Source organism: Malus domestica, chromosome 11 (assembly GCF_042453785.1).
Source record: "Malus domestica chromosome 11, GDT2T_hap1".
In the NCBI taxonomy this organism is placed as follows: domain Eukaryota; kingdom Viridiplantae; phylum Streptophyta; class Magnoliopsida; order Rosales; family Rosaceae; genus Malus; species Malus domestica.
The window spans coordinates 12186083-12209627 of NC_091671.1; the positions used below are offsets into that span (position 1 = coordinate 12186083).

The 23545-nt window shown below is 38.8% G+C and overlaps 2 protein-coding genes across 4 annotated transcripts; one reads left to right on the forward strand and one right to left on the reverse strand.

The window, feature by feature from the left end:
- Positions 1–1985: 1985 nt before the first annotated feature.
- LOC103413030 (large ribosomal subunit protein uL11-like) lies at positions 1986–11690 on the reverse strand. Of its 3 annotated transcripts, none has more exons than XM_070808616.1 (2): positions 11058–11690; positions 1986–2333 (listed from the first exon to the last, which is right to left on the reverse strand). In XM_070808616.1, the coding sequence occupies exon 1, from the start codon at positions 11568–11570 to the stop codon at positions 11070–11072; it is 501 nt and encodes a 166-aa protein (XP_070664717.1). In that variant the 5' UTR covers positions 11571–11690; the 3' UTR covers positions 1986–2333; positions 11058–11069. The 3 variants fall into 3 exon arrangements, with proteins under 3 accessions (XP_070664717.1, XP_028944359.1, XP_070664716.1); XM_029088526.2 differs by having other exon boundaries at positions 1986–2255; positions 11058–11677; XM_070808615.1 differs by lacking the exon at positions 1986–2333 and adding an exon at positions 3173–3373 and having other exon boundaries at positions 11058–11663.
- A 497-nt stretch (positions 11691–12187) lies between these two features.
- On the forward strand, positions 12188–14171 carry LOC103447886 (F-box protein At2g26160-like). The gene is made up of 2 exons (XM_008387094.4): positions 12188–12527; positions 12706–14171. The coding sequence occupies exons 1-2, from the start codon at positions 12511–12513 to the stop codon at positions 13955–13957; spliced, it is 1269 nt and encodes a 422-aa protein (XP_008385316.2). The 5' UTR covers positions 12188–12510; the 3' UTR covers positions 13958–14171.
- Positions 14172–23545: the final 9374 nt, after the last annotated feature.

The following is a 23545-nucleotide window of genomic DNA, read 5'->3' on the forward strand; positions in this document are numbered from 1 at the left end:
TCTTTTTTCCCTACCAATTAATCATCTAACTCCATTAATGCTTACGGTCTATTTCAAACATATGTGAAAATATATATTTCTTAATTTTCTGTTCGGCCTTTGGGCCGATATGGATCGTACATGTACAAAAACGAAAGGTCCAGAATGCTACTAAAAATGTGGAAGGTACAAATTAAAACTAACATTACACATTGGAAAACAACTCTTACTATAATAGTGACGTAAAAGAAGAGAATGTAGAATACAAGGCACATAAGCCACATGGTGAATAGTATACCAAACATGTACCAAGATTTAGATACATGCCTCTCTTGTTTGATCGGAATGCTACAATATGAGCAAGTAATCTTAAGAGTATGTTTGATAACTATTTTTATTTTATTTTTAAAACTGAGAACTTATTTGGTAATTATTTCAATTTTTCAGTTTTCATTTAAATAACTAAAATAGAAATCTAAAAGCTAATTTTGTGATCTTCAAAATTTGGCTACATTTTAAAATAATTTTTTATTTTTTGGGATCTAAAAATTAAGGAGGTGTATTCAATTAAAATTTTGAGAGATTAATTCTCTGAAAGTCTAGATTCAATTAGAAATATTTTAAAGGGTCTTAAAAAAGTTGGGGAATTGGAGAGATTTCATGATGTATTTTAAGCATTCTTAAATCTCGCCTCTCTCCTTGGGAATTTGAGGGAATTCACTCAAAATTTTACATAGAATCTCTAGAAATCCCTCAAATTTCAATTAAATACACCCCCCATAAAGTTAGTTATCAACCAAGTTATCAAAATAAAAAATGAAATGGTTATCAAAAAGCCCATAAGTTCTAAAATCCGAAATACAAAGTGAGATTTTTGTACTCTCATTTTCTTCTTTTGTATTGTTTCTTGCCTTAGGATTGATTAAATAAAAGGAAACTCAGTGGACAAAGAAATATCTTGACATAAAAGAGAGAATAAATTATAAAATAGTTGGATTACATTTTACGCACAATGATTAAAATATATTCAGAAATGTACATAACAAATACATTATCAAAGAGTGACTCACAATTGTAAGCCATTATCATCTCTGATAATTGTCATCTCCCATTCAATTCCTAAACGAGGACGCTACTTTCATTCTCCAGCACAAATTCAAGTCTTTCTCAAACCAAAACCAAGAACACTAATCGTCGTCGTCGTCGTCGTCATTATACTCTTCCACTCGCTCCTCGATCGTCTCCAATTTCGGAGAGCTAGAACCCTTCCATGGAAAATCAAGAAGGGACGGTGCAACCTCAATCCAAGGCTTCCTCGTATGCACGAGCTCCTTCGGCATTGTGAGCTTGTAACCTAACATCATCATAGCTTCTAAGCAAATTTGAAGCGAAATCGTAGGTTTTGACGTCGAAGTTTGTATGTTTTTGTGATGTGGAGAAGATTTTAGGTAAACGGATGCCTCTCTTTCTCCTTTTGGTTTTTAAGGTTGAGAAAGAGAGAGGAGGCTGGGAAGGGATTTCAAGAGATTTGAGAATTGGGGTTTTTGAGTGGATTTAGTTTTGAGGGGGTTTGGGGGGTTTATATACGTTTGTGTTTTGGTAAAATGGCTATGCTCTTAATAAAACCGAAAGCCCAACTTTAGCAAGAGAATTCTAAATGAGAATCTACAGCCCCTTGCTTCTTCCTATTATTCGGGTAAGGACATAAAATCGCCTTTGGCCAAATTGATGCCTAATCATGAATTAGTAGAATTTTGTTTTGACTGCCTTATCTAGGAGGTTCGACCAAAATAAGTGAACTTTTCTATATGAGAAGGTATGTTTTAGGTTGGGAAATGACTTCAAAACACCATTTCCGCTCCTTTTAAACAACTTGTTTATTTTTGTCCATTGATTTTCATTTTACTTGAAATTTATTCAATCTATAGGCGATAAAAACGTGTACGTAGGACCAAAATAGTGCATAAATCAAATCCCTTTGGGCTCCACATTGTAAGGAACTTCGGTTTACCGTAATACATACGTAAATATTTGTTTAATTTGCGAAAGGTCCACACAACAAAATCAACATATGATTTTCAGAGGTAACATGAATAATCCAACCATTGTCTATGAAAGTCTAACCAACTTGGATACATAACTAGAACCAAAAGAAGAAAGTACATTGCCTATGAAAGTCTAATCTAATCAACTTGGATACATAACTAGACAAAGCACCTTTGGTCTTTTTTCTGTTTGGTGTTGCCAACTGCTCGTTCAACATGAGTCTCCCAAATCTACATTGGCAAAATGTATCTTATTAGCAGAATTGTTCAAAGGGAAGATATGTTTTAATACTGCAAGTATGCATGCAGCTTCACATACATTCAGCTTTTTTGTACTTGCAGTTTCTTGAGCTCGTTGCAAGTTGCAACCCTGGTACAGATAGTCATTTCCAAGTTTTGCAAGGCTATTTCAAGGATGCAACCTCCATATTTGTATCCGATTCTTAAAGATCCCACAAAACCTCCAGCTTTATCATGAGTTTTCAATTCAATCTATATATTAAAGACATCAAAGCAAGAACAAAACCAAGTGAACTTATAGATGTTTGCTAATTAAATATATGGTATTTAACCTTAACATCTCTCTGCATTATTTTTTGCTTTATTAGTAAAACTCCTCCAGCTGCATATGGTAGACCGGTGCCGGACATGACACAACAGAGCGAGAAGGGATCTTTATATCATTATGATTTAAATCAATAGTTCAAAATGATCACCCTGACAACCTTTTCCACAACAGCATTAACTATGCATCTTTCAGATGATGATAGAAATTTAGAATTCTTTTCAAATTCGAAAGTACACATGAATAATGTTACTCTTATAGCAAAGATTGATATGTCCTAATATCAGGTACATAATTAAAATCATTAGGTCAGTTCAATGTTTGTTGTAAGAGTAACGTTATCATCATTTGAAAGATGCATGTTGATGCTGTTTTGGAAAAGATCGTCAGGAATGATCATTTTGAGCTGTTGATTCAAACCAAGGATCTCACTCTTTTGTGTCACATGTACAACACCTGGTTTACCATGGAGCTAAAACGATTTTACTAATGAAGCAAAAAATGATGTAGAGAGATGTTAAGGTTAAATCTTATATATTTAATTAGCACACATGTATGAACTTTCACATGGTTTTGTCCCTGCTTTGATATATAAAAGTTGTACTTAATCCAGTTTAAATTGGAACACATAATAAAATGATAAAGTTGGAGTTTTTGCGGGATCTTTATGGGAGTCGCATACAAATATGGAGGTTGCCCTCCTTGAAAATGACTTTGTAAAACTTCAAAATACCTGTCTATACCAAGGTTGCAACTTACAACGACCTTGAACGAGCTCAAGAAACTGCAAAAACAAAAAAAACATAATGTATGTGAAGCTGCATGCATACCTACACCATTAAACATGTTTTCCCTTTGAATCAATTTTACTAATAATATACATTTTGACATTGTAGATTTGGGAGACTCATGTTGAACGAGCAACCGACAATTTAGGAGACCATTGTCTATTCTCTAAACAGCATTCTCCAAACATGCTACTAGATGAAACAACAACAACAACAACAAAGCCTTTTCCCACTAAGTGGGGTCGGCTATATGAATCCTAGAACGCCATTGTGCTCGGTTTTGTGTCATGTCCTCCGTTAGATCCAAGTAATCAAGTCTTTTCTTAGGGTCTCTTCCAAAGTTTTCCTAGGTCTTCCTCTACCCCTTCGGCCCTAAACTTCTGTCCCGTAGTCACATTTTCGAACCGGAGCGTCAGTAGGCCTTCTTTGCACATGTCCAAACCACCGGAACCGATTTTCTCTCATATTTCCTTCAATTTTGGCTACTCCTACTTTACCTTGGATATCCTCCTTCCCAATCTTATCCTTTCTCGTGTGCCCATACATCCCACGAAGCATCCTCATCTCCACTACACCCATTTTGTGTACGTGTTGATGCTTCACCGCCCAACATTCTGTGCCATACAACATCGTTGGCCTTATTGCCGTCCTATAAAATTTTCCCTTGAGCTTCAGTGGCCTACGACGATCACACAACACGCCGGATACACTCTTACACTTCATCCATCCAGCTTGTATTCTATGGTTGAGATCTCCATCTAATTCTCCGTTCTCTTGCAAGATAGATCCTAGGTAGCGAAAACGGTCACTTTTTGTGATCTTCGCTAGATTGCTCCGGTCATTAGTGTGGATAAGTATATAAATGGATAGAGATAGGAAAGCAAACACAAGATGTACGTGGTTCACCCAGATTGGCTACGTCCACGGAATAGATGAGTTCTCATTAATTGTGAAAGGTTTACACAAGTACATAGGTTCAAGCTCTCCTTTAGGGAGTACAAGTGAATGATTTAGTACAAATGACATTAGGAAATATTGTGGGAAAATGATCTCGTAACCACGAAACTTCTAAGTACCGGAGTGTGGTATCGTCTTGACTTTCCTCATCTGTCTCATAGGTAGATGTGGAATCTTCTCTGGAAGTACTCTTCCTCCATCCAGGGGTGGTATCTGTAACTGGTGGAGATGCACAAGGTAATGTATCAATGTCACTTGAAGCTTACTTGTAGTTTCAGGCTTGGTCAAGCACGATACAAACCATGTAGTAGGAGTCCCCCAAGTCGCCGAGCTAGGGGATCTGCTGAAAGAGGTAACAGACAAGGTAAGCAATCAGAGCTCCAGCTGATTGTTCACATTCTCCCTATCTTGCAGGCAGCATGAAGGATAAAGAGAAGAAAAATGAGAAGAGATGATATGGGATACTTTTGCTTTTGAAGAAGTAACTTTCCACAGGCTTATTCTTGAACTGGGCTGGAGGGTTTTCTGGTTTCCTCCAAAGTATAAGGCCGACTGAAGAATTTGAGGGTTAAAACAAGTCCATCAAATCTAGAGTATGTTCGACCCTGCTGATATGGGATACTTTTGCTTTTGACAGAGTAGTGGATGTATCGGCACGTGTGCTGTTACGCTTGTCTCCACATGCTTCCTTGTATCCTTCTCACTTGCCCTATCTGTTCCTCAGGCAGATGCGGTATCTTCCTTGGAAGCATAAGATGTTGAAGATGAGTACTCGAGAGCAATGCCAGGGTAAGGGGTTCCAGGCAGTCAGTTCCTGGCTGGAAGCTTGATTCCAAGTGCTGACTGATTGCTCTCTTTCTCCTTGTCTTGCAGGTAAGAACAAGGCCAAAGGAAAAGACAGGGAAAAAGCATGATATGGGATACTCTTGCTTTTAACCCTGATGATATGTTATATTCTTGCTCTAGTATAGCTTGTTTACAGAGGTATTATCGGGGGGAAAGAAAGCTGAATATTTCGAAAGACTTCGTTGGGAGTGCCCTCTCAGATAAGAGGAAGGGTTGAGCATTTTTGCAGGTCTGCCTGTCCGTTGGGGATGGAGGTCGACATATATAGGAGTCTCCCTAACATCAAGTAATAATGCTATTCCTTTACCCTGCTTGGTCATAGCACGGTAGTGGGAGCTGCCAGCTTCACAAGTTTTAACTCTGTCAGAGCACTTTGAAAAAGTGGTCTGTGGTATCTGGAAAGCTGATGTTGCGTGTGAAGATTACAGACAAGCTTTATCCAATGAGATCCGGCTCTTGAAGTTGGGAAAGTGGTGCCTCTTCGGTTTTCGAACAAGCAATCCTGTCGGGGATCTGGCTCTCGAGATTCGGAGAACGATGCCTCTTCGATTTTTGAGAAAGCAATCATGCTGGGGTCTGGCTCTCGAGATTCAGAGAGCGGTGTCTTCGATTTTTGAGAAAGTAATCATGTTGGAAGTCTGGCTCTCGAGATTCGGAGGGCGGTGCCTCTTCGATTTTGGAGCAAGCAATCTTGTTGGGAGTGTTTTCTCGAATATGAGTAAAGGTTGGGCATGTTTACTAGTCTACCTTGCCACGAAGCACAGAGGTTGACACACAGGGACTTTCCAATTATCCAGCAGTGGTACTGTTCCTTTACCCTCTCTTCGATTTTTGAGAAAGTAATCATGTTAGGAGTCTGGCTCTCGAGATTCGGAGGGCGGTGCCTCTTCGATTTTGGAGCAAGCAATCTTGTTGGGGGTGTTTTCTCGAATGTGAGTAAAGGTTGGGCATGTTTGCTAGTCTACCTTGCCACGAAGCACAGAGGTTGACACACAGGGACTTTCCAATTATCCAGCAGTGGTACTGTTCCTTTACCCTCTCTTCGATTTTTGAGAAAGTAATCATGTTGGGAGTCTGGCTCTCGAGATTCAGAGGGCGATGCCTCTTCGATTTTGGGGCAAGCAATCTTGTTGGGAGTGTTTTCTCGAATGTGAGTAAAGGTTGGGCATGTTTGCTAGTCTACCTTGCCATGAAGCACAGAGGTTGACACACCGGGACTTTCCAATTATCCAGCAGTGGTACTGTTCCTTTACCCTTGTGGGTAATAATATGGTAGCTAGGCCTTCAAAATTTATGTGTCTAAACTTTGTTAGTGTTGTTTCTTTGCTATTCTTTTACCCTTCTTGGTCAGAGCGATGTAGTGAGAGTTGCAAGCTTCACGTGTCTCGACTTTGTCAGAGAACTTTGGCAAAGTTATATGTGGTACCCATGAGCTACTGTTGCGTGTGGGAAATGGGTGATTGAACAGTACGATTCATGTGCTTTCTACTTCGCCAGAAATCTTCGACAGAATGCCCATAATTTCCGCAAAGCTGAGTGTGCGTGTGACAGGTGCTGACAAGGCTGGAAAAGTAGGTGCCTCTTCGATTTCTGAGATCGGCCCTCGTGGTCTCTGAGCAGCCCAGCTTTTGAGAAAGCAAACCTCTTCGATTTCTGAGATCGGCCCTCGTGGTCTCTGAGCAGCCCAGCTTTTGAGAAAGCAAACGCCTTTTCAATTTTTGGAGCTTCGTCGAGTGCAGATTTTTATAGAGGCTGACATTAAGTTCCAAAGCCCACTTGAATATCCACCAGTAAAAGCTCCATTCTTGCACTTCTAAGATCTTGATTTGTCCGACCTCTTCTCTCTTCTACACCTTTGAAAATGTCTGGCCCCTCCGACCGTCGTTTTGACTTGAACTTTGTTGAAGAGGCAGCCCCGCCTTCTCCAGACAACATATGGCGCCCATCCTTCGTCTCCCCTACTGGTCCTCTTACCGTTGGGGATTCCGTGATGAAGAATGATATGACCGCTGCGGTAGTGGCCAGGAACCTTCTCACTCCCAAAGATAACAGACTACTTTCCAAACGGTCTGATGAGTTGGCTGTTAAGGATTCTCTGGCTCTTAGTGTTCAGTGTGCAGGTTCTGTGTCTAATATGGCCCAACGCCTATTTGCTCGAACCCGCCAAGTTGAATCATTGGCGGCTGAAGTGATGAGTCTCAAACAGGAGATTAGAGGGCTCAAGCATGAGAATAAACAGTTGCACCGGCTCGCACATGACTATGCTACAAACATGAAGAGGAAGCTTGACCAGATGAAGGAATCTGATGGTCAGGTTTTACTTGATCATCAGAGATTTGTGGGTTTGTTCCAAAGGCATTTATTGCCTTCGTCTTCTGGGGCTGTACCACGTAATGAAGCTCCAAATGATCAACCTCTGATGCCTCCTCCTTCTAGGGTTCTGTCCAGTACTGAGGCTCCGAATGATCCCCCTCCGGTGCCTTCTCTTTCTGGGGCTCTACCGACTGCCGAGACTGCTCCTAAGCAACCTTTGTGAAGGCTCCCTCTTGTTTGTTTATTTTGACTCAAGTATATGTACATATTTGTAATTTATCGGGGATATCAATAAATAAGCTTTCCTTCATTTCAACGTATTGTGTTAAATTACCAAAGCCTTCTTCGCTAAGTTCTTTGAATTTTCTTTTGTTGAAGCTTGTATGTTGGAGCTTTGTGAGTGGAGCATGTAGGTTGAGGTAGTGTTCCCTTAATTTCCCGAGCGAGGACAACTTCTCGGTTGGAGACTTGGAAAATCCAAGTCACTGAGTGAGATCGGCTATATGAATCTTAGAACGCCATTGTGTTCTGTCCTGTGTCATGTCCTCCGTTAGATCCAAGTACTCTAAGTCTTTTCTTAAGGTCTCTCTCAAAGTTTTCTTGGGTCTTCCTCTACCCCTTCGGCCCTGAACCTCTGTCCCATAGTCGCATCTTCTAATCGGAGCGTCAGTAGGCCTTCTTTGCACATGTCCAAACCACCGTAACCGATTTTCTCTCATCTTTCCTTCAATTTCGGCTACTCCTACTTTACCCCGGATATCCTCATTCCTAATCTTATCCTTTCTCGTGTGCCCACACATCTAACGAAGCATCCTCATCTCCGCTACACCCATTTTGTGTACGTGTTGATGCTTCACCGCCCAACATTATGTGCCATACAGCATCGCCGGCCTTATTGCCGTCCTATAAAATTTTCCCTTGAGCTTCAGTGGCATACAGCAGTCATACAACACGCCGGATGCACTCTTCCACTTCATCCATCCAGCTTGTATTCTATGGTTGAGATCTCCATCTAATTCTCCGTTCTTTTGCAAGATAGATCCTAGGTAACGAAAACGGTCGCTCTTTGGTATTTCTTGATCTCCGATCCTCACCCCTAACTCGTTTTGGCCTCCATTTGCCCTGAACTTGCACTCCATATATTCTGTCTTTGATCGGCTTAGGCGAATACCTTTAGATTCCAACACTTCTCTCCAAAGGTTAAGCTTTGCATTTACCCCTTCTTGAGTTTCATCTATCAACACTATATCGTCTGCGAAAAGCATACACCAAGGAATATCATCTTGAATATGTCCTGTTAACTCATCCATTACCAACGCAAAAAGGTAAGGACTTAAGGATGAGCCTTGATGTAATCCTACAGTTATGGGAAAGCTTTCGGTTTGTCCTTCATGAGTTCTTACGGCAGTCTTTGCTCCTTTATACATATCCTGTATAGCTTGGATATATGCTACTCGTACTCCTTTCTTCTCTAAAATCCTCCAAAGAATGTCTCTTGGGACCCTATCATACGCTTTTTCCAAATCTATAAAGACCATGTGTAAATCTTTTTTCCCATCTCTATATCTTTCCATCAATCTTCGTAAGAGATAGATTGCCTCCATGGTTGAGCGCCCTGGCATGAACCCGAATTGGTTGTCCGAAACCCGTGTCTCTTGCCTCAATCTATGCTCAATGACTCTCTCCCAGAGCTTCATTGTATGACTCATTAGCTTAATACCCCTATAGTTCATGCAATTTTGTACATCGCCCTTATTCTTGTAGATAGGCACCAAAGTGCTCGTTCGCCACTCATTTGGCATCTTCTTCGTTTTCAAAATCCTATTGAAAAGGTCAATGAGCCATGTTATACCTGTCTCTCCCAAAACTTTCCACACTTCGATTGGTATATCGTCTGGGCCTACTGCTTTTCTATGCTTCATCTTCTTCAAAGCTACAACCACTTCTTCCTTCCGGATTCTACGATAAAAAGAGTAGTTTCTACACTCTTCTGAGTTACTCAACTCCCCTAAAGAAGCACTCATTTCATGTCCTTCATTGAAAAGATTATGAAAATAACCTTTCCATCTGTCTTTAACCGCGTTCTCTGTAGCAAGAACCTTTCCATCCTCATCCTTGATGCACCTCACTTGGTTTAGGTCCCTTGTCTTCTTTTCCCTTGCTCTAGCTAGTTTATAGATATCCAACTCTCCTTCTTTGGTATCTAGTCGTTTATACATATCGTCATAAGCCGCTAACTTAGCTTCTCTCACAGCTTTCTTCGCCTCTTGCTTCGCTTTTCTATACCTTTCACCATTTTCATCGGTCCTATCCTTGTATAAGGCTTTACAACATTCCTTCTTAGCCTTCACCTTTGTTTGTACCTCCTCATTCCACCACCAAGATTCCTTTTGGTGTGGGGCAAAGCCCTTGGACTCTCCTAATACCTCTTTTGCTACTTTTCGGATACAACTAGCCATGGAATCCCACATTTGGTTAGCTTCCCCCTCTCTATCCCACACACACAAAAATAAAAATAAAAATAAATAAAAACCAACATCAAATTAATGTTATCACGTCGTAAGTGGGGCAGTCTAAACTAAATTTGAACGTTAAACTGACAGTGGTAACAAGGATTCTAGATGCGAAATGAACACCGCAACACAGTATTGGTACTTCTACAACATAAACAATGCTTCAAGAGGTGCTTTGCAATACTGTACAAGACAAAGCTTTCAGAAATGAACTTTTAAAATATACAGTAAATTTTTAACAAAAAACAGAAATCATGGAAAAATAGGTAGGGAATGACAAGATGCACTTGAACTAATCAATCGTGCAGTGTTTTAGTTCAAAATACAACTAGGGAAGAGGGTTTTAAAAAATACCTACAAAAAATCTCTATGAGAGGTTCAAACAAAACATGTGAAAGCACGGTTAACAAAGAACAACACAAAGTAAGACTTAACTACGACTATAGAGGAAGGATCAGTGACTAGAAGATATAGCAGATTCTAAATCTTCGATTAAAAAAAGTGAAGGTTCATTTCCTCGACCTACAAAAGCATTTATATACTCCGACCGTGGTTATGAAAATTCAATAACAGATTGAACACAAAAGGATGATATAGTGAAACACTACCCAGTTTTCTCAGCTCAACTCTCAACAGCCAAATCCAGTTTTATCTCACCTACATCTGCTTTTGCAGCAGCAAACTCTTAAAATATGATTTAATCCAAATAAAACGCACATATGATTTCTTAAGCCGATAACCATTTACCAAAAGTAACGTTATTTGCATTCAACAGATTAACATTCATATGGAAATCCAAAATTAAAGCGAACAAATCAAAGCATTATAACTACCAAAACACAAAAGCCAAAGTACTTCCGAATCCTAACAGCATCATAATCAACATACCCAACATGCTAAAAATGGGATCCAAAATCTTGCCACTCATCTAAATTACCAAAAGAGTGATTAACGATCTTAACAACATACTCAAAATTAATCCCCAAATTATCCGAAATGACATACACTTCAAAACAAAAATTTAATTCAGCTAAAGAAAAAGGAGCCTCACTGCAGCAGCAGCTCAATCGAGAGGGATTTCGACATCGCCATCGGCGATCTCCTGTTGCAAATCCTTGGGGTCCTTGCCGTTGACCGTGCAGCCCACTGAGACGCAGGTGCCGAGAATCTCCTTCACCGTGCCGGCGAGCTCCTTGGCCATGGATCTGTTCCTCATGACCTTGGCGATCTCAATGACGTCATCCAGTGAGATGTTGCCGCTGTGCTTGATGTTCTTAGTTTTCTTGCGATCGCGCTCGGGCTCCTTCAAGGCCTTGATGACGAGCGCCGCCGCAGACGGCACAACCGAAACCTTGGCCTGCCTGTTCTGGACGGTGAGCTTGACGGTGACGCGGAGGCCCTTCCAGTCCTTGGCGGTCTCCTTGGCGATGTCTTCTCCGATCTTCTTTGGGGAGAGACCGAGAGGGCCGATCTTCGGGGCGAGAGAACTGGCGGCTCCAACCTCACCGCCGGTGACTCGGACGTAGACGTCGACGACCTGTGAGGGATCGAACTTTGGCGGCATTGTAGCTGATGGTGGCGAAGGAGAGAGAGTGAAAAGCTAGGGTTTCCAACAGAGGCGACAGACGGAGTGGGAAATTCTGTGAATTATATGCTAGGGTTTTGCAGGGATGGATATTGTGAACTGCCGGAAATAACCTTGATATTTGCGGAGTTTTACAAAGAGGTTTTTGTGTGTGAATTTGGGCTTTTTGCTGCGATGGTTCGAGGATAAATTCGTCTTTAGGATATGGGCTTCTTTGTTCGTGGTATGGATAATGGCTCTTCCTTGAATTGGGTTTGGGCTTGGTTAAACCACTACTTAGGCTTGACCTACAGTGATTGGGCCTTTTTAGTAATATGTCATGTTTTGACGTGTAGTAATGTGCAACTGTCGTGTTTTGACGTGCGTTCTATATCGTGTGAATTTATCCGCATATAAATTTTTATTCTGTCATAATACTATGATTTAATGATATTTTTCTCTAGTTGATTCATAGCGTGTCTCAACATAAATTCTCACGCACCTTTGAGTAGGATATCATTGTATCAAAATCATAGCTCGTCCAGCTTATTGAGTCAAAAAACATCAGTCATCAGTTCAAGATTAAGTTAAGTGTGTTATTCCTAAAGAAAGAAAGTGGACAGATACTAAGGAGAGGAATGTAATCCCCTGATTTTACTGATCACCTACGGTGTATCTTTTGTTCAAAAAGCACGACATTAAACGAATGTTATCGTCATCCATAATAATTTGTTTCCAAGTCTAAATACAAGTTTCTTCAATCAATTTGGGCCACAACTCTTGGCGTCCACAACGCAAATCCCCAAATATGCGTTTGCCCTAATGATAAACCCTAATTTCATTTCCCTCCAAAATACTCTCACTTTACTTCCCTCAGTCACTCTATCATCCCTCTCATCGGTAAATTCTCTCTGATTCGTACCTGTCATTCAACCAAAACATGAACGAAGATATTGGGTAATGTTGCTTTCTCTTTCTTCTTCAGATGTATTGATTGCTTGCTGTGACTTGTTGTGAATAACCTGCTGAGTGCAAGAATGCTCCAGATTGATTTCTGGCTTTTGAGTTTTTGTATGGATGTTTGCATTGTTGGTTGCTTCTTAGTTCTTACTTGTATTGTCATGTACTGATTTAGGACTTATAAGAAGCCTTGTCATACTGACAAGGCTGTTAGCATCATCAATGGCACTGGCTACCCATCGAAATGGGCAAGTCTTCCAGTAAGCTTTGATGTTCTGGATAAGCTGGTGGAACCCATTGACCATGTTCGTTTTGCTGCCGTTTGCAAGGGCTGGTGTCTTCTTTCGAAAGAGTATAATCATACAACGGGACGCTGGCGTAAGGTACTTCCCATGCTTATGATCCCTACCAAATCTTCTCAAGAAGAGGAGAATAGCGAGACCAACCAATGCCTTGTGTACAGTGTTTATGAAGGACACATCTTCAACAATATTCAGCTATCGGTTTGTGATGGTAAAAAGTATTGTGGCTCTAGCCATGGTTGGTTGGCTGTGGTAGATCAAGGACTAAATTGCCTTTACGTAACTCTCATGGACCCTTTCAGAAAATATCTGGCGCCCATTAATCTTTCTGGCATTGGTTATTATGACTTAAACCCTGATACAGAAGATAAATACATGGATGAAGATCGGTATATGAATTACCTTCCAAAGGTTATCTTGTCTGCCGATCCATATTTGAAACCGAAGGATTATTGGGTTGTTCTATTTTACCAAACGAATTTGAGGTTGTGTTTCTATAAAGCAGGACAGAGATTTTGGTCCTGTTGCAAATTTAAGGAAATAACGTGTATTTCTGATGCTGTATTTTATAAAGGCCAAGTATATACAGTTGGAACTCGGGGAAAAATTGTGTTGTTCGATATCAAGAGCAAAATTAAGTTTCCACAGGTTCCAAAAGCCACACGGCTTACAGGCTCAGTGTTTAAAAGGTGGTCTGCGCTTAAGGCATATCTTGTGGAATCAACCAAGGGAGACTTGTGGCACGTTCGAAGAACTGTGAAACGAAAGGAAGGTTGTGATGGAAATTTGACTGATAGCTTCCAGGTTTACAAGGTGGTGTTTGATAAGAAAGACAGATCGACAGTGGAGCAGGTTGAGGTCAAAAGCATTGGAGATGAGGCTTTGTTTGTTGGTGACAATCATTCGATGTCTTTCTTGGCTTCAAACTTTGCAGGGTGCCAGCCTAATTCCATATATTACACGTGTGATCTTCTGCGTTTTCAACATCCTGAGCGCAGGCCATTTGATATGGCTGTCTACAATTTAGAGAACGAAACCATTACACCATTTTACTCTCCGACTTCTTGGCAGAAAGGCAACCTGCGCGCCGCTTGGATTTGTCCACAGTTTAATGGACTCTGCTAGGCATAAGCTACTCTTCTATTTGCCTTTCATATTTTCCCCTTGTTACTCTCCGTTCAGCCATTTTGTGATCAACAACCTCAAATTAAGGAAGGGTAACTTTCTTTATCTCGCATGTCGCCTCAATGTACTTTTGTCTGTTGGCATGACTGGATATTAGCCTTGATCGTTAATCTATTAGGTACTTGCACTTGCAATCTAATTCCGTATTTTCTAATCGGTTGAAGCATTTTGCTGCATTAGAGTGTTTTGATATTTCAGTTGTGCACTCCTCCTTCATCTTGAAATTAAAATTAGAAAAATTTCGGTCTTATTACTGAGCCTCAGTATTAGAAACCTGGTGCTGCTGCTTTTCTAGTTGTAAAACTACAACTTTTAGCATGTCTACATAAATATCTGAGATTACAATTTACAACTATCTCGGCTCTGCATTTGTTGCGACCATCTTGATTTCGCAGCTGTTGTCGCTACCTTAATTATCTTGGTCATCCGCGATTATCTTGAGCTTAAACTGGGTTCTCGTGTCAAGGAACTTAAAGCTTGAGTGATTAAGTGCATTTTGAGCTTACATCCGTAGTTCTTTGTTTAATTTATTCTCCTCGGTTACTACTTGTGTAATGCCCCGCCCCGGAAATATATATTTCCGAAAAATAATTCCAATGATAGGCCCAAATTAAACTCTGGTTTACATTACTACCTATAATCACGATTCTTTATTTAAATTTCATGATCCCTCACAAAAACTATAACCAAAATTAACTTATCAAAACTTACGATAATTTTTTTTTTATAATTTATCATAAATTTCTTCTCTTAAATCAAATTCTCAACTAAAGATTAAATCTCGATTATTAAGGCTACATTTAACTCTTGTTAGACTGCCTACGTACCTTTTAGCAGGATCAAGCCTTTCGTGGTTCATAATTCCATTTAAATCTATTCCTAGAGCCATTTCCGAAAATATTCTAGAATCGGAAATATTCAACATTAGCTTTTATAATTGAATCATATCAAATGGTTACCAATTACGGAATTAAAATATCTAAATTTGCATAAAAAAGCAACATCGGCCCATTGGTCACGCGCCGCCCCGACTTGCCGGAAAATTTAATTTTTTTTAAAAATTACCAAATTTTACAAAAAACTAGATCTCAATGAGTGGAGCAACTATCTTCTCGTCTCATATGCGCCCATTTTTCTTCCAATTTGGAATTGGATGAGGATCTCCAGTTGGAATTCGAAGAGGATCCAAAGTTAGAATTCATTGCAAACTTGAATTGAAAGAAATTGAATTCAAAGTTGTGTGAATTATACCACAATATCCACTCTATTTATAGCAAAAAAAAATTCAAATCCAATGGCTAGTTGACGTCACTTAGCCGTTGGATTTGAATTTAAGTTGTAGTTTTTAAATAATAAATTATGTTTGATCCTATGGCTCTTTGGCCCTCGGTTTATGATAAAGGCAAATATGGTCATGTATTGTTCATTAAAATATTAATTTATTGGAAGGCCAGAAAGCTAAAATGAGCATTCTGGCCAACCTTCGGTTGGAGATGGCCTTAGCTAAAGCTGAGATAGCTTCATTGGGTTTGCTAGTTTTAGCCGCCACATTCTACTATAAACAAAGCATTTGCGGTGCAACTTTAGGTACAACGAAACAAAGGAAAATATTTTATAAACAAAAAATTTAAGGAGTTTTATTTATTTTGTACATCCTTTAAAATTTTTAGAGTTAGTTTATATGAGAAGGTCTTTTTCGCTTTTATTTTTACTTTACTTGCACGTCGGACGCATGGTCTATTTTGCCACTGATACGAGGTTCAGGGGCGTGAGATTTGCAATCGATAAAAGTGGTCATTGTCTACCGTCAATCATTTTGGTACTTGATGAAAAATCTCCGTTAAATTGAGTGTATGTTTGTCAAATCAACCATTTTACTTGAACTGATGGTTTCTTCAATTTAACGGAAATTTTTTGCATAAAGACCAAAATGATTGATGGTGGACAATCTCAAAGGCTACTTCTATTTTTTTAAATTTTAGGGACCAAAGTGAGGAATTATGCCAATCTTAGGGACCATTTTAGCTAAAAGACCAAAAACCAATATCACTTGTAACCATATGGGTAGCCCTACTCACACATCCATCTTTACTTCTCGCACATCCATATTAATATTTGTTCATTGATTTTCTTCAATTCATTCGATCCGACGTTTGAAAATTGAAAAGAGTGTGCTAGAAATAAAAATAGATGTGTCGGTAGCATTACCTATAATTTGGGTGGAACTTTGAATCTCAAAGTAGAAGTAATGCCTATTAGTTGTTGATGGGATAACCTGTTGTAGAGTTAGTTGTTCTCCAAGATCCTATTTTGATGCCGTTTTAGTCCTCAGAAGGTAAATGCAATACCCACTACCCAAAAGATCACATTATTGTTGTCCCTCATGATTTTTATATCTAGCACCTAGGTGGCTTTAACAATTCTTTGCAAAAAAAAATTACACAAAAGATATAATTAATTGAGGGCTTAAATATTTTAGATAAGTCTAAGATGATGTTTGATTACCTATTGCCCCCATTCGGTCCCCTTACATGCATATCTTATGATTTAATTAGAATAAAAAAAAAGTTCAATTTGTACAAACTCATATTAAGTTGTTAGATCGTCAATTTGAACCACTAATCAATCATCAAATGAACGACTTGTTCAAATGTGTTGCACTCGTATTTCTTTGTAGCTTAAATGTGGAACGTAATTTATTCCAATCAAAAAGGAAAAGTTGGAGTACAAGTACTTCAACAAAAGTACTTCTCTTTTATGAAATTGCAATTACTTTTTTCCACCGAAAAAGTTTATGGCAAGTGGCTTAAGTCTTAAGATGCTTGATTTAATTTGTTATTGGCTTGTTGCTAAATGATCTTTAATTAGTACATGAAATGATTTTGCAGCTGTTGTCGCTACCTTAATCATCTTGGTCTACCGTGATTATCTTGGACTTGGATTCTCTGCCCTCCCATTTCGGTGCCTTTCTCGTGCCCTCCTGTTTTGTGTGGTCACGGTTAATCCATGCTAACATTTTATATTGTTTTTTATAAAAATAATAAGACAAAAAAAAATAGTAATATAAAATATTAACATGGCTTAACCGTGACCACACAAACAGGAGGGCACGAGGAGGGCACCGAATTGGGAGGGCAGAGAATCCAAGTCCGATTATCTTAGCTTAAACTGGATTATCGTGTCAAGAAACTTATAGCTCTGAGTGATTACGTGCATTTTGAACTTACATCCGTACTTCTTTGTTTAATATATTCTCCTCGGTTACCACTTGTATCGAAGTCGCTTCAACTACAAAGGAATCATTTAATTGAATTTTAAGAGTCATCTTTCAGTGTGGGACACTGAGACGTGATCGTTTGGGGTCATTTCAATTTGCCAAAATCATATTCAAAGGAAAACAATTGCGGGTAGAGGAGCTTGGAAGCTGCAAGTTACAATTTATTTTATAACATTGTTTAAAACAAGTCATTTTTAAGGAAGGGGAATTTCCGCATCCATTTTCTTTCTTTGAACGCCTTTGTTTATGTCTGACCTAATGATTGTGCACAATGAAAAACATGAGTTTACATAAATCATTTAACTTTTTAAGAACATTTCCAACTCTTGAATTAAAAGCCAAATTTTTTAGCCCGAAAAATTTAGCGTTTAGCCCAGAAACAAATTTTTTGTTTCAACCCTTCTGGCAGTCTGGGATTATTAAAGAATGAACTTAAGCTAATTTTTTTCTTAAATTAATTTGTTTAAAAAAAAATTATGTAGACTATCATAAATTAATTTTATGAACATTTTAATCTAAAAATATTTAAATTCCGATAAATATTGAAAAAAAACACTAAATCTTTCCAATTACGACCTCTAATATACTCTCTTGCCATGTTGAACAATTTGGAAAGGGAAGGAAATGGTAGAAAGAAAAATTGGAAGAATTGTAGGAGAAAATTGAGTTTTGTGTGAATGTTTGAACAAATACATAGGTATTTATAGAGTTTTTGAGTGAATTATTGAGTTAAATAATTTTTTTTAATTATTTTAGCCATTCGATTTAAATTTGGGCCGTTAGATTTTTTTTTATCGTTAGATTTGATTATATTCGATCTCAGCCGTTGGATTCAATGTATTTTAAAATAACATTTTTTTAAAATAAAATTTGAATCTGGACCGTTGGATCAACCAACGGTCAATGTATTTTAAAATAACATTTTTTTAAAATAAAATTTGAATATGGATCGTTGGATCAACCAACGGTCCTAAAATTCTTGTCGTTGGATGCGGAAAAGAGCAATTGGGCTCGAGGATGTGGCCGACAGCGGCCCTGATAGTGGGACCCCCGCTGTCGGGCGCTGAAGGCACGCGGGCTTCATGGGGCGCATCGACGAGTGAGCGGGCCGAGACCGGGCTTCGTGGGGCGCGTCGATGAGTGAGTGAGCAGAGACTGGGTATTTTTTGGGCGAGTCCACGGGTGTGTGGACTAAATCTGGGGGGTATTTGGCCCAGGTTTAACATTTGGCATTTAGTTCAATGATTTGGCTTGGGTTGGGTGGTGTTTGGAGGGGAAGAATAAATGGGGTATTTTGGCTTTTAGCCCAGGATTAGAGAGAATCTAAGAGTGTTGGGAGCTAATAATATTGGGGTCATTTCAATTGCCAAAAACATAACTTTCAAAGGAAAATAATGGTGTGTAGACAAAAGAACTTCAAAGTTGCAAGTTACAGCCCCACCTTAAGCAAGGAAATCACCCTCCTATCACTCTCAAACAGCATTACCTATCAATCCAAAGGTCCACAACTCACATCAAACTTTATGCCCGTGAAAGTGAAACCCTAGCTGTAAGGCTTATTTCAACCTCTCCTCCTCCATGCCTTTTAATAGACATAGACTTTCACACGTCTTGCTAACCAATACTATAGCATCACCATCTCACAAGTAATAAATTGGAGTTGGAGGGTGATAATAGTGGTATTTTATTTTTATCAACATCAACAATATTTATTAAAAAAAAAAATCGAGCATACCTTTTATTTTTTTTTGAACAAACCATATTATCTATACTAAAGGAGAAGATGTGAGTTTAGCCTCACAATGAGCTAGCAATAATTTGGTTCAAATTGGCCTTTGGCGAGAATCGAACTTAAGATCTCTCACTTACAAATGAAAATGAATACCACTAGACCATACTTTAAACATTTGTATAAGACACAAATTCAACCAGACTGTAAAATCAACAAATTGAAAAGGAAAAAATAAAATAGACAAAAACTACATAAACAACTGAAAAAACTCATGACACAAGCTGCATAAAAAACTAAAAAACATGGTTTTTTTTAGCCAAAATAGTCCCAGAAATTGGCATGATTCCTCACTTTGGTCCTTGAGATTTGAAATCAATAGAAATGGTCCCTGAGATTGTCCATTATCAATTATTTTGGTCATTACAGGGAAAATCTTCGTTAAATTGAGGGTATTTTTATCAAATCAACGCCTTCACTTAAACTGGTGGTTTCTTCAATTTAATGGAGATTTTTCCTAAATGACCAAAATTATTGACGGTAGACAATCTTAAGGACCACGTCTATTGATTTTAAATTTCAGTGATCAAAGTGAGGAGTTATACCAATTTCAGATATTATTTTGGCTAAAAAGCTAAAAACTAATATCACTAGTATCCATATGAGTAGATTTATTCACACACTCATTTTTACTTCTCATACACCCTTTTAATTTTTGTCTATTGATCTTCTTCAATTTATTTGACTCGTCGTCTGAAAATTGAAAAGAATGTTTTAGAGGTAAAAATGGATGTGTCGATGGTATCAATGGCGGAACTAGAAAAAAATTTATGGGTGGGCTAGCCAAAAAAATTATCCTAAAATCAAATGATTTTTATTTTATTTTTTGCTACATATATATTGCATGCAAAAATTTAAGTTTAACGTATTTGTATACTTAAAATTTACTTGGCATGAACTCAACAATCTTTGCATTTGCAAACCGCAAATATTACAATGAATCATCAAATTTACATATATTTAGATGTGTTGATGCATAAAATCGGTGGGGACTTTGGTACAACAGAAAGTGTTAAGTTTGTGACTTTTGCTAGATTGCTTCGGTCACTAGTGTGGATAAGTATGCAAATGGATAGGGATAGGGAAGCAAACACAAGATGTACGTGGTTCACCCAGATTGGCTACGTCCACGGAGTAGAGGAGTTCTCATTAATTGTGAATGGTTTACACAAGTACATAGGTTCAAGCTCTCCTTTAGTGAGTACTAGTGAATGATTTAGTACAAATGACATTAGGAAATATTATTTATAGAAGAGAGTTTATAGTTTCATTCTGACATTGACACGTGTCGTGTTGTGATTGGCTTCTGATGTTGACACGTGTCGTGTTATGATTGGCTTCTGATGTCGACACGTGTCGTGTTGTGATTGGCCTCTTGGTTGAAGGGAAACTCTTCTGGGTTCTTGACGGTATAACGTTGACCGGTGCTTAGTAGTTTCGGGATTGGTCAAGTATGGTACAAACAGTGCTCCCCTAAGTTCCCGAGTGTAGGAAGCTCCTCGGTTGGGGACTTGCAAGATCCAAGCCATTGAGTAATCACGAAACTTCTAAGTACCTAAGTGTGGTATCATTTTCACTTGCCTTATCTGTCTCATATATAGATGTGGCATCTTCTCTGGAAGTACTTTTCCTCCATCCAGGGGTGGTATCTTTAACCGATGAAGATGCACAAGGTAATGTATCAATTTCACTTGAAGCTTACTTGTAGTTTCAGGCTTGGTCAAGTGCGATACAAACCTTATAGTAGGAGTCCCCCAAGTCGCCGAGCTAGGAGATTTGCCGAATGAGGTAACATACAAGGTAAGCAATCAGACTTCCAAGCAAGCAACCTGGATTGGAGGTTCGACTTCGGCTTTCGGTTGATTGATCTCCTTCTCCTTGTGTCGTAAACAACAACAAGGATAAGGAGAAGCAAATGGAGAAGAGATGATATGAGATACTTTTGCTTTTGAAGAATTAACTTTCCACAGGCTTATTCTTGAACTGGGCTGGAGGGTTTTCTGGTTTCCTCCAGAGTATAAGGCCGACTTAAGAATTTGAGGGTCAAAACAAGTCCATCAAATCTAGAGTACGTTCGACCCTGATGATATGGGATACTTTTGCTGTTGACAAAGAAGTGGATGTATCGGCACGCGTTCTGTTACGCTTGTCTCTACATGCTTCCTTGTATCCTTCTCACTTGCCCTATATGTTCCTCAGGCAGATGTGGTATCTTCTCTGGAAGTATAAGATGTTGAAGATGAGTACTCGAGAGCAATGCCAGGTAAGTAATCAGGCAAGGGTTCCAAGCAGTCAGTTCCTGACTGGAAGCTTGATTCCAATGCTGACTGATTGCTCTCTTTCTCCTTGTCTTACAGGTAAGAACAAGGCCAAAAGAAAAGACAGGGAAAAAGCATGATATGGGATACTCTTACTTTTAACCCTGATGATATGAGATACTCTTGCTCTGGTGTGGCTTGTTTGCAGAGGTATTATCGGGAGGAAAAAAAGCTGAGTATTTCGAGAGATTCTGCTGAGAGTGCCCTCTCGGATGTGAAGAAAAGTTGAGCATTTTTTTTTATTTGCAGGTCTGCTTGGCTGTGGAGGATGGAGGTCGACATGTATAGAAGTCTCCCTAACAACAAGTAGTAGTATTATTCCTTTACCCTTCTTGGTCATAACAATTGTTGGAGATATGCCCTGAAAGTCAATCTTTGGAAGAAACCTTTCAGGACAATGAATGTGTGTATAGATGACTCTTATACATCAAAAGGCAAAGATACTAATTAAGACTATCTCAATAAACAATATATGTCCTAAATAGTGAATCCATGGACAATGGATCGATGGAAGAAGTAATCTAATGATGTTAGACTACAGAGACCTTCTTCACATAACCATCATGTCCAAAAAGGTTCCTGGTCATATGATTGTCAGAGGGATACTGACAATGCATAGACCAGTACATATTATGTCCCATTCAATTGGAAGGATGGAAAGTCTCATCCCATTCGCGTAGTGACACTAAGACATGTATGTAGGTGCTCATTAAGGGAATGAGTTCACTGAATACAATCGAACGAGAGTACTTGCATGGAGGTCTACTCACATGTCAAGCAAGTAACTCTAATGGTTGGAATAATGTAAGTAATCCTTTGACCTGAGACATCATAGTTGTCTTGGGGATACGTTGTTGATCATTTTGATAATGAGACGTGACCACACCTCATCTTGGGTGTGTTCTATGCATTGTTGGGGTCAGTGATTTATTCTCAGAGGCATGTGAATGATCAACAAGGGATCTCTAATCCTCGTTATGAGAGGATGAATACTCTAAGATATGATTCGGGAATCTTCGGCCGAAGTATCGAGCGTAATAAAGGAAACCGTTCCTATACGACTCAATTGAATCATATAACATGGAATAATCACATTACGGGTTTGACATAATATATCCATACCCTAATAATGTGATTAAGAGTATTGTTTTAGAGAATGATCGAATTACATTGTAATTCCAACTGAATAGGTTCTCCGAACAAATTCTACATTAGCTTGGGTAGCCATGATATATGGTTAGATGTCACTCATGGCTTGTGAGTTCTTCTAGATGATTAAATAAGTAGTCGTCAAAGAAGAAGGAGAATTAAAAGTAAGTTTTAATTCACTAAGTGATTGGATTAAATATAATCAATTGGATTGGTGCCAATCACCTCACTGCCTTGCTAATTAGAACCTAAAATGATTGTACACCGATACACTCTTGTAGTGAGACAACTAATGGATGATGGAAATAATTAATTGGATTAATTAAGTGTTGTGATTAATTAGAAAGTCTAAAGAAATCATAAAAGCGATTAAAGATCGTTTTGGGCTTAAAGAAAAAGTTCGGGTTCATTTGGGCCCATACCCATTGGGTCCTTTTATTCAAGCATAGGATGACTTGAAATGATAAAAGCCCAAAAGCCCAAACAACACAAAGGGGCTGGCCAAATAAAGGGAAAGGGAGAGAGAAGGAGTCAAGTTGTTGGCTAACTTTCTTTGAGATATAAAAGGAACTTTTAGTGAAAAGTTTCATTAGGGTTTTGTGAGTTTACTTTCACAAAAAAAATAGAGAAAACACTATCTCTCTCTCAACTCACAAGGCCGGCCACCAAGAGAAGATTTTAGCTAATCATCTTTTCTCCTTTTGGTCATTCCTCCATCCATCTCACTATACTAGTGGGTGTGGATCTTTAGAGGTCTTCAACCTTGGAGACTAAAGGAGAACCAAGGAGCACTCATTCTAGCAAGGTGGAGGAAGCAAGGAGGGAGGCTAGGCTCAAGGAGTTCCAAGAACAAAGAGCTTGGAGGTGGTCAATCCTTGGTCTCAAGTCAAGATCAAGAGGTATAAAACTACACCTTCACTTTGTTCTTCAATAAAATGTTTTGATGCATCTCACATAAACCTATGCTTCTTGAAGGGGATTTGCATGACTATAGC